Below are 15,330 nucleotides of genomic sequence, written 5' to 3' on the forward strand. Positions count from 1 at the left end.
CGTACCTTAGGTCCTTTAGTTTGGAGCAGATACAGATTACATGGATGATATCTTCCTTGCCAGCTTTGCACAAGCGACAGTATTGCGGAGAGTTCTTTCTTTCCCAGGGTGAGAGATGGGGGACAACTGCAATTACACCTAGGTTTAGTTTTAAAAACTTTTCCTTTGTCTTTAGATTCATACTGGTTTTAAGATACTCTTGAGGCTGCAGTACTGTATTATCACTGAGTGTAATCCAGCCATGGGCTCTTTTGGATAATGTCTTCTTGTCCTCAATTAAGGAAATTATACATAGATTTTTTTCGTGATTTTTTTTTAAACGTCAACAGATCAGTAGAAATGTCCCAAAGGTCTGACAGTCCCAAGATTTGGAGTGAATAAGATAAGTAGTCTCTGGCAGAGGATTTTCGTTGGCAAAGCAGCTCCTCCCATAAATTTGAGTTTAAAGAACCAACCTCGGCACTCCGAATCTTGTGCCAGGTTGTAACGTACATGCCACGTCTTTTCAATGTTTGTTTTAACAGACCAAATTCTAGCCGTATTTGAGCTGGAGAAATGTATCTTGACAGATTGAAGATTGCCCTATATGAATTTGCTATCACTATGTCCAATAACACTGCATCCTTTCCTTGAAGGGGTTTGCTCCCATATGTAAGAGTCGGTTGTAGCTTTACTCGCAAGACCTGGAGCAGCGGATTAAGTGTTAAGTCAGGGAGCTTGGCCTTAAGAGATTTTATTGTCAAACAGGTCACGGTTCCCTTCCCTCGCAAGGATTCCAGTTGGGGCTTGAACGTGTTCTTGTGGTCCAAGACTACTCCCAGATATTTATAGGTGGTTACCAAGTCCAGCCTTTGTCCTTTTGATAAGGCCTTTTCCTCCCAGGTCTCTTGCAGCAGTAGCAAATCAAATGCGTTTAGGTATTGCAGGAACTTTGTCCTCACTTTTGCTAGCTAGACCATTGATGTTCCAAATACATATCTTAATTTGTCTGGAGTTGTTCAAGACTTGATTGAGATTACTCTCCCTTTGTCAGTTTGTATTATCTGCTGTATAAATGGTGCGCTGAATTTGCCTCCAATTTCGTGAGGCAGGTGACCAGGTATGATATACGTCCCTTGAGTCGCCTGCTGATAGAAAGGTCTTTGTGTCTTGGGGATGTACTCTTGGTGAGGTGCTCCTTGCTTCCTTTAGAACTGACTTGGTGTCTTTCCGTAAGGGTGTCCCAGTGAGGGGTAGGAAGGGTGTCGGATAGAGCAATAGTTTTTCAATTTCAAGTTTTATCCCCCATTGCTTAAATGTACTCCCTTTCGTCATGATTTTTTGGACTGTCTCTTTGGAGTTCCAGGTTGCTTTGGTTATCTCTGAGCATTGTAGATTGTTTGACTGGAACTCTATTCGAAGCAGATCAGAGGAGCCAATATTTTCTAGGCTTGTGATTGAATGTAAGAATCTCAGTATGTTTACTTTGTTCAATATATCATCACTACAGCGGTATGTATATTGTGGGGTAAGCAGAATAGTAGCCGTGCTATACCCGTGGTGCACTGCAGTTTGCTTTGCTCGAGTTGCCTTGCTTCCGGTGTCGACAAGCTGTGGTGAACCGTGGTACTAAGCAAGTAATTTAGATATCTCATGTGGAGAGAGCACATGGAAGTGGGGCTGGGAAAATAAATTAACCCATGGAGAAAGTGGTTAGTATCGGTGCTGCTGTAAAATACCACAAGAGGGCAAGGGGTAGGTGTGCAGGCAAGAAGAAAGCTCAGGCTTTGTCCTGTGATTGGTGGTAATGATCCCAGTTTTAGCCTTGTGTGCCTGTGCTTTTAACAAACATGCCCAAGCTTGGCTCTTCAGTGCTAAAGTGCATATACTCTGTGTAAATTATTATGTATTAGTGTTTCCATAATTGGCTTATTTGATTTACTATTAATTCCCTAGTACAGTGCACTGTGTACGCCCAGGGCTTGTCAATCAAATGCTGCTAGTGGGCCTGCAGCACTGATTGTGCCACCCACACAAGCAACATTTCAAAGGGTTCTCAGACCTGCACTGTAGTGTCTACGTGCAGTCTCTACTGCCATGTCGACCTGGCAAATGCACCCATTTGCCAAGTCCTAATCTTCCCTTTTATACATGCGAGTCAACTCCAAGGTAGGCCCAAGGTACCCCTGTGGGCAGGCTGCAGTGTATGTGAAAGTTAGAACATGTACGGGTGTGTGTGACATGTCCCGATAGTTAAATACAGTGTATTTAGTTTTTCACTATGGAAAAACTAACTGTTGCATAGGATAGAATGTTAGATACTTTGTAACCTCTTACAAATATAACTTCCCATTGCGACAAAATGAGGTTTAGTATGCCTAAACTCAAAATGTAAAAATGCATCTTTTAGTAAAGATGATTTTTATGTTGTGTTTGAAAATAGCCCTTTTAGAAAGTATGTATTTTCTTGCCTAGCCATCATGTGTGCCTCTGCGGGGTTCTGGATTGATGGTCTGGCTTTGGGACAGCGACTGGGGATGTGCGTTCACTGTAGACAGCCACTGGGGGCTGAGGTGAGTCATGCCTTTCCTGGCTGAGTCAGGGCTGGGCTGAATAGACCTGGGCTGCATTCAGAGTAGTGGGAGAAGTTTCACTAGCACCTGAATAGGCCTGGTCTGCATGTAGAGTTGTGGGAGGAGATTTCCCTTGCACCTGAATAGGCCATGTCTCCCTTGCAAAATGCTGTCTCCACTCCCTGCCAGGAAGGTGGGCCAGAAAGGACAGAACTTGTTTGGGCTGAGCGCAGACACACTCTGCCCAAAAGAACAAAGATAAACGGAGTATAAATATTGGGGCCCAGAACATCAGATTACTGCTGAACCAAAGATCCTGCCAGGAAGAAGAGCTGGAAAAGCTGTCAGGAGGAACTGCCACTTTACTTTGTTGGCCTGCTGCTTACTGCTCCTGTTTTGGGTAGGGAAAGGACTGAATTGTACTTTATCATCCTGTTGTTAGTTTTCTCCAAGGACTTGATGTAGAGCTTGCCCCCTGTTGGAAGTCTCAGGGAGATGAGACTTGAGAGCACTCGCTTGGATCAAGGAACCTGCCAAGAAGAGCTGCAAGAACTGCCAGGAGTAGTACTGCCCCTTTGCTGTGTTGTTGCTCTGCTGTGTTGTTGCTCTGCTGTGTTGTTGCTCTGCTGTGTTGTTGCTCTGCTGTGTTGTTGCTCTGCTGTGTTGTTGCTCTGCTGTGTTGTTGCTCTGCTGTGTTGTTGCTCTGTTGTGTTGTTGCTCTTCTGTGTTGTTGCCTTGCTGCGTTGGCCTGCAGTTGCTGCATTTGCCTTAGGCAGTGAAAGGACTGGACTGAACTTTCTTCACTACTCGATGAGTATCTCCAAGGGCTTGAAATAGAGCTTGCCTCCTGTTCACAAAGTCTCAAGGGCAACAAAGACTTCACTTGCCTCTGTGTACCACCTCTTGAACCGTGGGTTTCAGTTGCCACAGAGGAGGAAAGCAGCCGACAGTCACCAACACCGCTGCTGGCTCAGTGTCCTAAAGGCATCGCCTCATTTTGTACTGCAACCTTGGTGTCACTGACCACGACCGATGTAGCCACGAAGCTGTTGCTTGCACTGCGACCTGTAGGCATCTCACTCCCCACCGCCTCGCTTCACTCCGCCACCCTGGTCTCATCGTCGTTGCACGCTAACCTCGACATCCGTGACTGCATCGTGGCTTGCGGGCACCGCTCGTAAGTCACATGATGCATCACCTCTTCCCACGCTGCATTCTGGACCGACCAATGCCAGCTCCCATTAACAGACACAGCCTCTTGCACCGTGACCTGTCCGCACGCAACAAGCACCGCCTCACTCTGCACTGCAGCCTTGGTCTCACTGACTCCAGTGGACGACTGTCACAAGCCTCTGCCTGCACCGTAACTTGAGGAACTGCACCGCTACCCTTCAAACTGCGACGGTTGCCACGACTGTCCTGCACCAACGCAGTCGTCCAGAAAAAAAGGTACTGTTTAAGAGTCTGCAGACACGAACGCCTGTCCGCACCCACGCGGTTGGCCGGAACTGTTGGAGTCTGTTGTTTTCAGCACCGTGGTAGCCCCGGACCAAGCTACCAGCCTTTAAGGAACTGCATTTTAAAGTAATTCTTGCAAAGTTCATATTTTTGATTACTGTATGTTGGTCTTTTATCGTTTTTGTCTTGTTGCGCAGATAAATATTAGTTATTTTTCTAAAACTGGCGTGGTGTCCTTATGTAGTGTTTTCACTGCATTACTGTTGGTAACGTGCAAATGCATTACACACTGCCTCTGAGATAAGCCAAACTGCTCGTGCCAAGCTACCAAGTGGATGAGCAGGTGTTATTTCAGAAGGATATCCCCCTAATCCTGACTAGAAGGAAGGGTCCCTATTTGGACACAGGTGCAAACCATTGCGAACTAGAGATTCCCATTTCTAACAAGCAATAAAAAGAAACTCCTTAGCAAAAAGGAATGTTTTGGACCTCACAATCTGGACTGACAACACTTAATTTTCAAGATGTCTGGGAAGAAGGAGGGCCTGTCCTTTAAAAAAGTGTGACTACATACTGTGACTGATGCAGTGTCTGTGATGTCATAAAGGTCTTGGTATATAAAGGTCTTTGTTGGTGGTCAAAACCAGTGGGGGCCAGTTGCTGGAAGCAAGGGCTCGGGTAGCCACAAAGGCAGCAAACCTTTGAAGCTTCCCCTTAGTGGACCCTGCCAATCCTGGGATAGAAGGCTTGGTACCTCGTCCCAGGATGTATATTGTTTCAGGCCCCCGAGAGCAGCAGGCTCTCGACCTAGGGGTCCAGAAATATATGCTTAATGCACTTACAATGTCTAATAATTGACTTAGATACTGTAGGGTTACAGGGCTCGTGCACCTGTACCCTCTCCACTGGTATAGTGCACCCAGCTAGAGGGGTGGCTGACCTATGCGTGGGTTGTAGGCCTGGCATACAGGGATGTGTGTCATGTCGACTCTTCACTTTGTTCTGCAGCAAAACACGCAGCCTACAAAGGCAGTGTGTGTGTGTGTGTGTGTGTGTGTGTGTGTGTGTGTGTGTGTGTGTGTGTGTGTGTGTGTGTGTGTGTGTAAAGGTACAGGGCCTCTAAGGGTGGCACAATAAGTGCTGCATCCTTTAGGGGCCTTCCCTGGCCACTGTGCCCTTGGTACACATGGTACCGTTTGCAAGGGACCGACCTGTGCCCAAAGAGGGCCAATTGGGTTTTGTTTTTAGTGCAGTTTTAGGGAAAGAACAAAGCCCCTGGGTACCCGTTTGGCAGGAACCCAGGGTACACTTAGTCAAAGTACATCAGCAGTTTAGCAAAAAGTGATGGCAACCATGCACAGAGAGGGCACTTTCTTACACAAAGCCAATTGTTTTTTCAGCATGTGACATTGCAGAAAATGCATGTATACTCATGAAAGAGAGAAGGCTGTGAAAACACTTGTGCATTTTTTAAAAATGGCTATTTTCACTCCAGTTTGGAGATAAGTCTTGGAAAGCCAGTTGAGTCCTATGGCTCCACCTGGGAAAGCTGCCCAATGAAGCTCTGTTGTGCGTGCCAGTTAGAGTAAGTTGATTCCCAGAAGAATCGATAGAGCTGCATGAGGACAGTGTGACAGACTTGAGACCCAGAAACAGCAAAGTAATACCTATACAAAGGCCTCAAAGCAGTAAGAGAGACTTCCAGGTCCGGACATGGGTGGACCAGTATCATTCCTGTTACGTCCTGTCCTTGTACCTGCAGGATTCCCTACTAGTCTTTCTTCAGTCTCAGATAGACAAATATGCAGTTATACTTCAACTCCCAGCATGGGGCCAAGTTGTACAGGTAGGAGGAGGTAGTCTTATTTTTGCAGCCATCTCTTACATCTTTGTAGCTGTTATAGTTACAGAAATACCTCTGTGAAAATCCATGGTCCAAAATAACTGTGAAGTGTCCAGTGTCACCCTGACTTGCTCTTGGAGATTCACTACCCTTGGGTAATATACAGCTGTAAAATCTTGACCCCGACCTTTAGATGTTAAGTGAGGCACCTCATGTTATATTCCATTGTCTTTCAAGTACAAGCCAAAGGTTTTTTTTGGCCCTTAACAGGTTTTTGGACAACAATGACTTGGTTGTGCCCCAAGTAGAGTGGTAATTGACCATAGTGACACATGATACTACCCAGTAACATCTGACTGCTCCAAGTCACCAAGAAAGGTCTCCAGTTGCCACCATAATGTCACTGAGATAGAGAAGAGAGTGAGGGGAGAGCTGTTATGAGGAAAGTGAAAGGAGGGAAGAGTTGGAACAAATTGTCTTTCTAGTGTTTTTCCAAAATGGTTAATTTGATTCTGGATAATGCTACGATACGAGGAAAAGAGGAATTAGCAGAGTTAAGGTGTGGCAAATGTTACAGAATGTGTTAAGGAAATGGAAAGGGACCGAAGAGTAGTACTTGACAGGCCTGGAATTCGTGTTCCACTGTTTGAGTGATATTCGGGCAGACCAGAGACCGCCACTGGATGACAACACATTGATGCCAGTCTCACCCATCCCTCCACCACAGTTTCTACCAGTGGCTCTCTCATGCTCCCTCTTCTTGAATGATGCATTTACCAGTGGGAAACATCTGAAGTAGTGATTGGAGTAAGTGTGAGAGAAGGAAGGAAGGTGTTTGGACTTAAAGGACAAGCTCTGCTGCCTGAAAGGTATTCTTCTAACATCCCTGTAAACTTGGGGATACAGGACTCTGCATACCACTATCAAGCAAAGGAATTGATTGCCTTGCCCCCTAAACCCGAACACCATCCCTCAGTCTCACCTGGTACTTCTTAAATTCCATTCAGCCACAGCACACTAAAAATTATTTACTGTACTAAAAGCAATATGTTTGACATTCAGTGGCTGCATTTGATCAGTCACAGATTCCTTATGGTTGTTGTGCAAAGGAAAATGCCAGGGGCTTTCCTCTGTATTTGAAGGTTACCCTTGGTGGATTGACACTAATTTTCTTTACATTAAATTTGCTTCTGCCTACATAATACCATGTGGAATAGCAATTTTTTGGGGATGAGTCCCCTTGACTAATTAAATAAGTGGTTTATACTAATGTTTTAAATATGAAGCTAGCCTGTCCTTAAGTTTTTCAACGAAAGGCAATATGTATATATTCCATAAAAAAGTCTTTATTACACTTTGTTTGATCTAATGTGTTATTTGGTTCCCCTTTCCTGATGTGCTTTTGTAATTTATTTTTAGCTCGGTATCAGAATGAGTTGGCTGGAGTGGACACAGAGCATTTGGCAGAGAGGTTTTACTATCAAGCACTTTCTGTTGCCCCACACATTGGTAAGTAAGTCTCTTTTTTTTGTCCACATCTCACACTTCCTTACAACAATCCAGAAGTGGACGACCTCTATACCCCAAAGGAAAGCAAATAAATCACAATTTGCACAACCTGTTTAAGAAAGGATAACCTGATTCAGCTTTGCAAATAACCATGGGCCATATGCGTTTATTTACACTTAAGACATCAGGTTTTTGTACTAGCGTGCTTATAAATTGTGCAAATAGGGAAGAGTGCACCAGTGGCTCAAGATGTGGCTTTTTGATTTCCCCCTGTCTCCAACAACCACCCCAATACATAGCTAGACAAATGTCTAAAATGAATGAGTCTGTGGGTGTCATGTTGACTCCCTCCATGACGGTCTCGTGGAACTTTGGCCCGCATCATGCTTTCTCTGTAAGGCAGGGCACTTTGAAAGTTCTCTGGCATATGCATTGTGGGAAATAAACAGTAGTGCATCTCTGCTCTATAAGAGCTATTTGAAAACCGCAAAATAAAAAACAGTTTCCAGTGTTAATGAAATAGAGTTATTAAAGTACAACTTCAGTGTCAACTAACACTGCTGATGCTGTATGTAAAAAAACAAAAACAAAAAAAACCCAATCATAAAACATTTTAAAAAAAACACTAGTTTAGTAAACTGCTGAATACTGAAAGGTGCAAGTTAATATTTTAAATTATGTAACATTAATATAAATAACATTATTAATTCATTGGTAGTAAATTAGTAATGAGAAGAGAGAAAGGTAACCCAATTTGTCTGTGGGAGTCAGAACTTCAGAGGTAAGCAGTACCCAGCAAATGTATTGCAATAAACGTTTTGTCCCTCATAATTTTATTTCACCTCCAACTCCTCTGCAAACAGATTGCATTGTAGCTCTCCCTTAAAAATCAGGCATTGTTTAATGATGTACCTTCTCAAATGCTGTGCAAAAATTAAAAGCTGGGAGAAGTAAAAAATTGCATTATCAAAACATCCTGCATCTGAAAAGTTTTTTTTTACAATTTCATCTAGTTTTCAGCAGCTCATTACATCAAACCGTTTATAGGTCATTGTCCTAAAAAATATATGGAGTTTTATGGAGTAATAGAGTTTAGTTCCAACTGCAAGCATAGTTAGCCAATGGAAAAAAAGGCTGTGGATGGAGGAAAGCTGCCAGTTGGAGCTCCTTTGCGCATGTCAGGGGGAGTAAGTTGATTCCCAGCAGAATCAATGGAGCTGCATGGGGACAGTGTGACAGACTGAGACACAGGAAGAGCAAAGTAATCCCTATACAGTATGACTGAGTCAAACTCATTGAAGCGAAAACCGATCATTCCGACCATTTTGGTTAAGTGTCAGATCTTAATGCATTCGCAGTGCCAAACAGAACATCATGGGCATAAAAAAACTGGTAATTGTCTGAGCTCAAGACAAGACGATTGGAATATTGGAGTATGTGAACTTACAACAGAATAAACTGCAAAGCAAAGAGAACGTTAAGGTGAATGTTTCCTTTTGCTATTATATTTCTGAGAGGCAAAAAACACTAAATATACTGATAAACAGTTCATGTAGTTATGACTCCTAATAATTTGTTAAAATGTGATCAACCCTTATCTGAATAAATTACATTAGAAGTCAGAGGGAATAGTAGATTTCTGAAACATCTGTCATGCCACAGAAACCAATGAAAGAGACAGAAATGTTAATAGAAGTGACTTTCTAACCATCTTGATAAATTAGTTTGTACACTCAACTCTCTGTATAGTCAGAAAGATGGCCTTCGCTAGAGTAGAGAAAGTACTCTTCTTTTTATGAACGCTACCAAGAATTTGTTTACTTGCTGCCCAGTTTGTTCTCAAAATATAGTTTTCATTTTCAGTATTGTATGCATATAGATTGCAAATTGATTTTTAGACTATGCAGCCTTTTCAAAAGATAGGCAACAGCATAGGTGGTGACTACCACGGGAAAACGGCTCAAGACCAAGGTTTAGTATTACCAAATGTGATGCCCACCCTATAACTATATTTGATTATTTGCTGTATACAGTACAGCTGACTGTAAAGTCTTACTTGAAAGGTCGACAGGTGCCATTCTGCTTATTCGTTGAGACCGTCACGACTACATATCTAAAATTTCTCCCAAAATCTTACTACGAAAGTGCATACTCAACAATACTCAATAAAAACCATCTGGTCATGGCATAGCTTTATGTTCGAGGCATGTGGGCTGCTGAATTCATATCTGTGCATAGATCGCCACCTAGTGTTGGGTCCGGATGATCGCACATTGTTGTCCTGGAAGAGTCTTTGAAGTATTATGTTCGGATGCATATTGGTTCACTCAAGTTCGGAATCAATATAAAACTTTCTTTTGGCCAAAAGGTCTTTAGTTTATCGTCGGTATTGTCTTGCGATCGGTGCCCAGTTCTGTTCCAGCTCAGTTCCCGAGCCGGACATCCAGAGGAGCCGCGTGGCTTTTCGGCACTGAAGGCCCGGTCGATGCCAGAGACCTTATCGACGAACCATCATGGAACGGAGCCCGTTCAAAAGATGTCCCGTGTGCAACTCGAAATATCCTCACATCGACGTCCACCCGGTGTGCAACAAGTGCCTGTCGCCGGATCACGATGAAGCCAGCTGTATGGCTTGTTCCTGTTTCCGATCCAAGAAGATGATTCGACTTCGACGCGCAGCGCTCAAGGAAGCCCAGTAGACTGCACCTAACCCTGTGAACATCTTCGATGCTGAGGATGATGAGGGAGCAGAGCGGGAGGTTCGAGAGAACCTGTCTGATCCCGCATCAGAGATCGACTCCAGCTACGACGCGGATGTTGAGATGCTCGATGCTGAAGACTTCGTCGACGAGGTAGGAGACGACAATTGGGCCTTTGGGGCCATGGAAGATAGCTCAAGCGAGGAGCTAGGCCCACAAACTGATACTGGGGCCAAGACACTTCAGAAGGCTCAGGTCGAGGGATCGCCACATGGCCTTACCCAAGATCTTCCACTGGGTTCTACAGCCCCGCCTTCGGTCACTTCTAAAGAGCCGCAAGTTGCCAAATCGAAGCCGAAAGAGAAAGCTTCAGTGTCTACGCAACCCAAAGCATTAGAGGCGAAATCGAAACCGAAAGTGCGTATTGCTTTGGTCGGCTCTAAGTCCTCTGAACTATCGGCACCGACGAAGCATAAAGGTGTTATCGACCCGAAGAGGCCGGTAAAGGGCGTTGAGCCAAAGACTGGCACACTGAAAGCACCGGTCAAGGACGTCGACCCGAAAAAATCGGCGCCGAAGACCGTCCACACCGACAAAGGATTCGGAGCTCAGAAGGTTCTCGAGCCTACGAGTCGACCGGACAAGGCTAAAAGTGGTACAGCCCTCGAGTCCATGTCTGGCGGTGGCTCGAAGGATTCCGTCGAGTCAACGCAGCCGTCCGCTTCCTTCTCGAAGCAGGCAGCGGACTCGCTGAAGCGCATTAAGGAAAAGGCTTCGGCTGTCGGACCTAAGGATACTCCACCTCAAAAGCCTGCCGGTAGACCTCAAAAGGCATCGGCGCCCATCCACTTCACGCTGCCACCGAAAGTGGTACCGAAGGCCTTCGACCCTAAGATGGCCGTCGAAGCGCCCAAGAAGGTGTCAACGGAGCCGAAGCCCACTACTGTGGTACCGGCCACAAAGCATCGACAATCTTCTTTGGAAGAGCAACAGGAACAATTCATTGATGCCGACACAGGCAGACGTTCTATTTATAAACGAAAGATCGCCCCGGAACAGCCTATGGAGTCGTATAGAATCCCATTGAAAAAGAAGGATTCTACTACAACACCAGTTCTTGTAGAACCTATATCTCCACGTGGCCAAGATGTCTCGCCCACTTATTCGGATGTGGAAACGGGAGAAGGTGACAATGAGGAGTACAACTATCGTGTGAACACTGATCCAGAAGATCATAATGAACCCTGGGCAGATGCTGTTGACCCAGGGGATCCACACACTGCCCCAGACACTCATGTGTATGCTGTAAAGACATCGCCTACTGAGGATTCAGCGGCGTTTAATGCACTTATTGAAAGGGCAGCCAAAATCATGATGTCCAGCTCCATGCTGACCCTGTTGAAGTGGATTTTTTGTTTGACACCTTTTCCACCTCAGAGAGGATTGTCAAGACTCTGCCTATGCTGAAGGGTGTCTTGAAACATGCTGGGGAGATATTTAAGGAGCTTACAAGGGCCAGGGGGATTAACCCCAGAATTGAAAAAAAGCACGAACCGGCACCTGGGGACCCTACCTACATTAAGGGGCAGTTGACGTTGGACTCTCTGGTTGTTTCTAATGCTCGGAAGAGGGCTAACTCACAAACAACGGGTGATGCCCCTCCCCCTGATAAAGAATCTAAGGTGCTAGAGGCATCGGGGAAAAGGGTGGCAGCTCAAGCGGCCAATATCTGGCGCATTTCATACACTCAGGCACTCTTAGCCAGGTATGACAGGGCCCATTACGACACACTGGAGACCCTGTTGGAACACCTGCCAGATGAATATAAGGAGGCAGCAGAGATGCTCATACAGTAAGGGAAGCTCATATCAAATGCTTATATCAAATGTGCCCTGGACGCAGCAGACACCGCGGCCAGAGCTGTTAACACAAGTGTCATGTTGAGGCGACATGCCTGGCTCAGAATCTCCGGGTTCAAGCCAGAGATACAGACCACCATTCCAAATCAGCCAGTAAACCCTTATAATTTATTTCGCCCAGAGGTGGACACCACCTTAGAGAAAATCAAGAAGGACACTAAGACTGCAAAGTCTATGGGGGCTCTCCAGTCGCAGCAGTTCAGGGGTGGTTCTTTTCGTCGCTCAAGCAATAGAGGTGTTTCCAGAGGCTAGCTGTCCAAGCAAACACAGTACAATAAAGGTGGCGTGCAAACCACATACACCAAACAAAGTAGAGGTGGCTATCGTGGAAACAGCGCCAAGGGCAGAGGTCGTGGAAACAGCTCCAGATCCTCCGCCACTAACAAACAGTGACGCCTTGTCACTGCCCCCGACCATACAACACCGGTCGGGGGGAGACTCCAACAGTTCCTGCCGGTCTGGAAGTCCATCACCACAGACAGGTGGGTCACAAAGCTTATCCAGTACGGTTATTGTCTGGTGTTAACATCCACTCCACCCAACATACCCCCAAGACACCGTCCTATGTCCACAGAGCATTTGCACTTATTGCAGCAGGAGGTACTAGTCATGCTGCAAAAAGGTGCAATCGAGCTCGTGTCTGTGGAAGAAAGAGGCACAGGAGTGTACTCACTGTACTTCTTGATCCCAAAAAAGGACGGGTCCCTCAGAGCCATACTGGACCTCAGACCCCTCAATCAGTACATTCTATCAGAACACTTTCACATGCTAACATTGCAGCAGGTTCTACCGTTGCTCAGTAAGGGAGATTTCCTCGCAACATTAGATCTGAAGGATGCATACTTTCATATTCCGCTACACCCGTCACGGAGAAAATACCTCAGATTCACCATTCAAAATCAGCATTACCAATTCAAGGTCCTCCCATTCGGAGTAACGACGGCACCCAGGGTGTTTACTAAGTGCCTGGCAACAGTGGCTGCACACCTACGAAGACGGAACATTCACGTCTACCCTTATCTGGACGACTGGCTTATCCAGGCAAAGTCGGCCCAGCAGTGTGCTGCCCACATGTCCCACACCATTCACCTTCTTCACGATCTTGGATTCTCACTGAATTACCCGAAGTCCCACCTTCAACCCGCCCACATACGGCAGTATCTGGGAGCGACAATAGACACTCTGGCAGCCAAAGCACAGCCAAATTCAGTGAGGATCAACCGCATTCAATCGCTAATACAGAAATTCAGACCTCAACACTCGCTTCAGGCACGAATGTTCATGCAGTTGATAGGCATGATGGCCTCCTGCATCTTCATAGTCCCGCACGCGAGACTACATGTGCGTCCGCTTCAGGAGTGCTTAGCACGTCAGTGGAATCAGGCTCACGGACAGTTGAAAGACCTAGTGTTGGTAACCGGTCGTGCATACAACTCTCTGCATTAGTGGAATCCACAAAACCTTTGCAAGGGACAACCGTTCCAGGAGCCTGTGCCACAGATCATTCTGACGACGGACGCATCTCTCCAGGGTTGGGGAGCTCATGCACTCCACTAAACTGTGCAGGGACTATGGACAACACAGCAAAAGAAGATGCACATCAACCTTCTAGAGCTGATGGCTATCTTCATGGCGATGAAGGCATTCAAGGTACATTCCTCTAATACCGCTGGTGGCACGCAAGCTGAAGCAACACTCAATGACGCTCATCCTGGTTGCTCCGATGTGGGCACGCCAACTATGGTACACCACGTTTCTAGAACTCTCCGTGGTACCGCATCAAAGGCTGCACCTCACACCCAGGCTTTTGACACAGAGCCATGGCGACATTCAGCACCCAGATCCGCAACAGCTCAACCTGGCGATCTGCTCCTGAGGTCTTAGAATTTGGCTACCTCGATTTGCCTCCAGACTGTATGGATATCATAAGGGAGGCAAGGAAGCCCACCACCAGAGCATGCTATGCGGCAAAATGGAAGCGGTTTGTCATTTACTGTGCAGACCACAATATCAACACACTAGACGCTTCTACTCACAACATCATTTGTTATCTGTTACATCTATACAAATGCAATCTGGCATATGCTTCCATTCGCATACATTTGTCCGCAATAGCAGCTTATCTACAAAACAGGCAGCATCTCTCACATTTCAGCGTGCCGGCCATTAAAGCTTTTTTGGAAGGACTCAAACGAGTCATTCCTCCCCGGACCTCGCCAGCTCCTGAATGGAACCTAAATGTGGTCCTCACCAGACTGATAGGTCCACCTTTTGAGCCTCTACATTCCTGCGAGATTCAGTTCTTGATGTGGAAAGTGGCTTTATTGATAGCGATTACTTCACTGCGTTGCGTTAGTGAACTCCAGGCACTAACAATCCAAGAGCCATTCATAGAAATTCACTCCAACAGGGTGGTGCTTCGCACTAACCCAAAATTTCTTCCTAAGGTTGTTTCGCAGTTCCATATCAATCAGACTATTGAACTGCCTGTGTTCTTCCAAAATCCTGAGTCAGTGGCGGAGAGTATGCTCCACACACTAGACGTCAAGATAGCCTTAATTGATAGGACCAAAGATTTTCAAAAAACAAAACAGTTTGTTGCCTTTTCGCCACCCCACAAAGGCAACCCCATTTCCAAAGCAGGCATAGCCAGGTGGATCGTTAAGTGCATTCAAATTTGCTATGAAAAAGCCAAGCGCACTTTAACGATCCCCCCCACAGGCCCACTCCACCCGCAAGTTGGGGGCCTCCATGGCTTTCCTTGGAAATATTTATTTAGAAGGCATATGTAGAGCAGCCACATGGTCTACCACACACACATTTACAAAACACTACTGTGTAGATGTGCACTCCAAACAGCAGGCAGCTGTAGGGTAGGCTGTTCTAAAAACACTTTTTCAAACTGCTGCAGCTGGCACAGGCAGCCGCCGCTAATGGAGGGACTGCTATGTATTCTATGCACAGACATGAATTCAGCAGCCCACATGCCTCAAACCGAATATGCTACTTACCAGTATGCATCTGTTCTTGGCATGTAGGGCTGCTGACATTCATATCGCCTGCCCCCCGGCGCCTGTAGCGGCTGCAGCACTCTTAATTACTCTTAGCATGGTCATCACTCACGGTGTTACACTCAATCTTTGCCGCAATGGCTAAAAACAATCGGGGGGATGGAGTTGATGCCCATGCGCACTGTAGTCCAGGGGAGGAGCCGCCTATCTCGTGATACTTCGAAGACTCTTCCAGGACAACAATGTGCGATCATCTGGACCCAACACTAGGCGGCGATCTTTGCACAGATATGAATGTCAGCAGCCCTACATGCCAAGAACAGATGCATACTGGTAAGT

The 15,330-nt window shown here is 46.0% G+C and overlaps 1 protein-coding gene across 1 annotated transcript in view; it reads left to right on the plus strand.

The window, feature by feature from the left end:
- Positions 1-15,330, plus strand: part of SMG5 (SMG5 nonsense mediated mRNA decay factor) — a 317,166-nt gene that overhangs the window by 99,433 nt on the left and 202,403 nt on the right. Inside the window, exon 6 of the mRNA XM_086947626.1 lies at positions 7,273-7,362. Coding sequence (XP_086803752.1) covers positions 7,273-7,362 — 90 coding nt within the window. The remainder of the gene's footprint in view (positions 1-7,272; positions 7,363-15,330) is intronic.

The sequence above is a fragment of the Lissotriton vulgaris genome, chromosome 12 (genome assembly GCF_964263255.1).
Source record: "Lissotriton vulgaris chromosome 12, aLisVul1.2, whole genome shotgun sequence".
Taxonomy (NCBI): Eukaryota; Metazoa; Chordata; class Amphibia; order Caudata; family Salamandridae; genus Lissotriton; species Lissotriton vulgaris.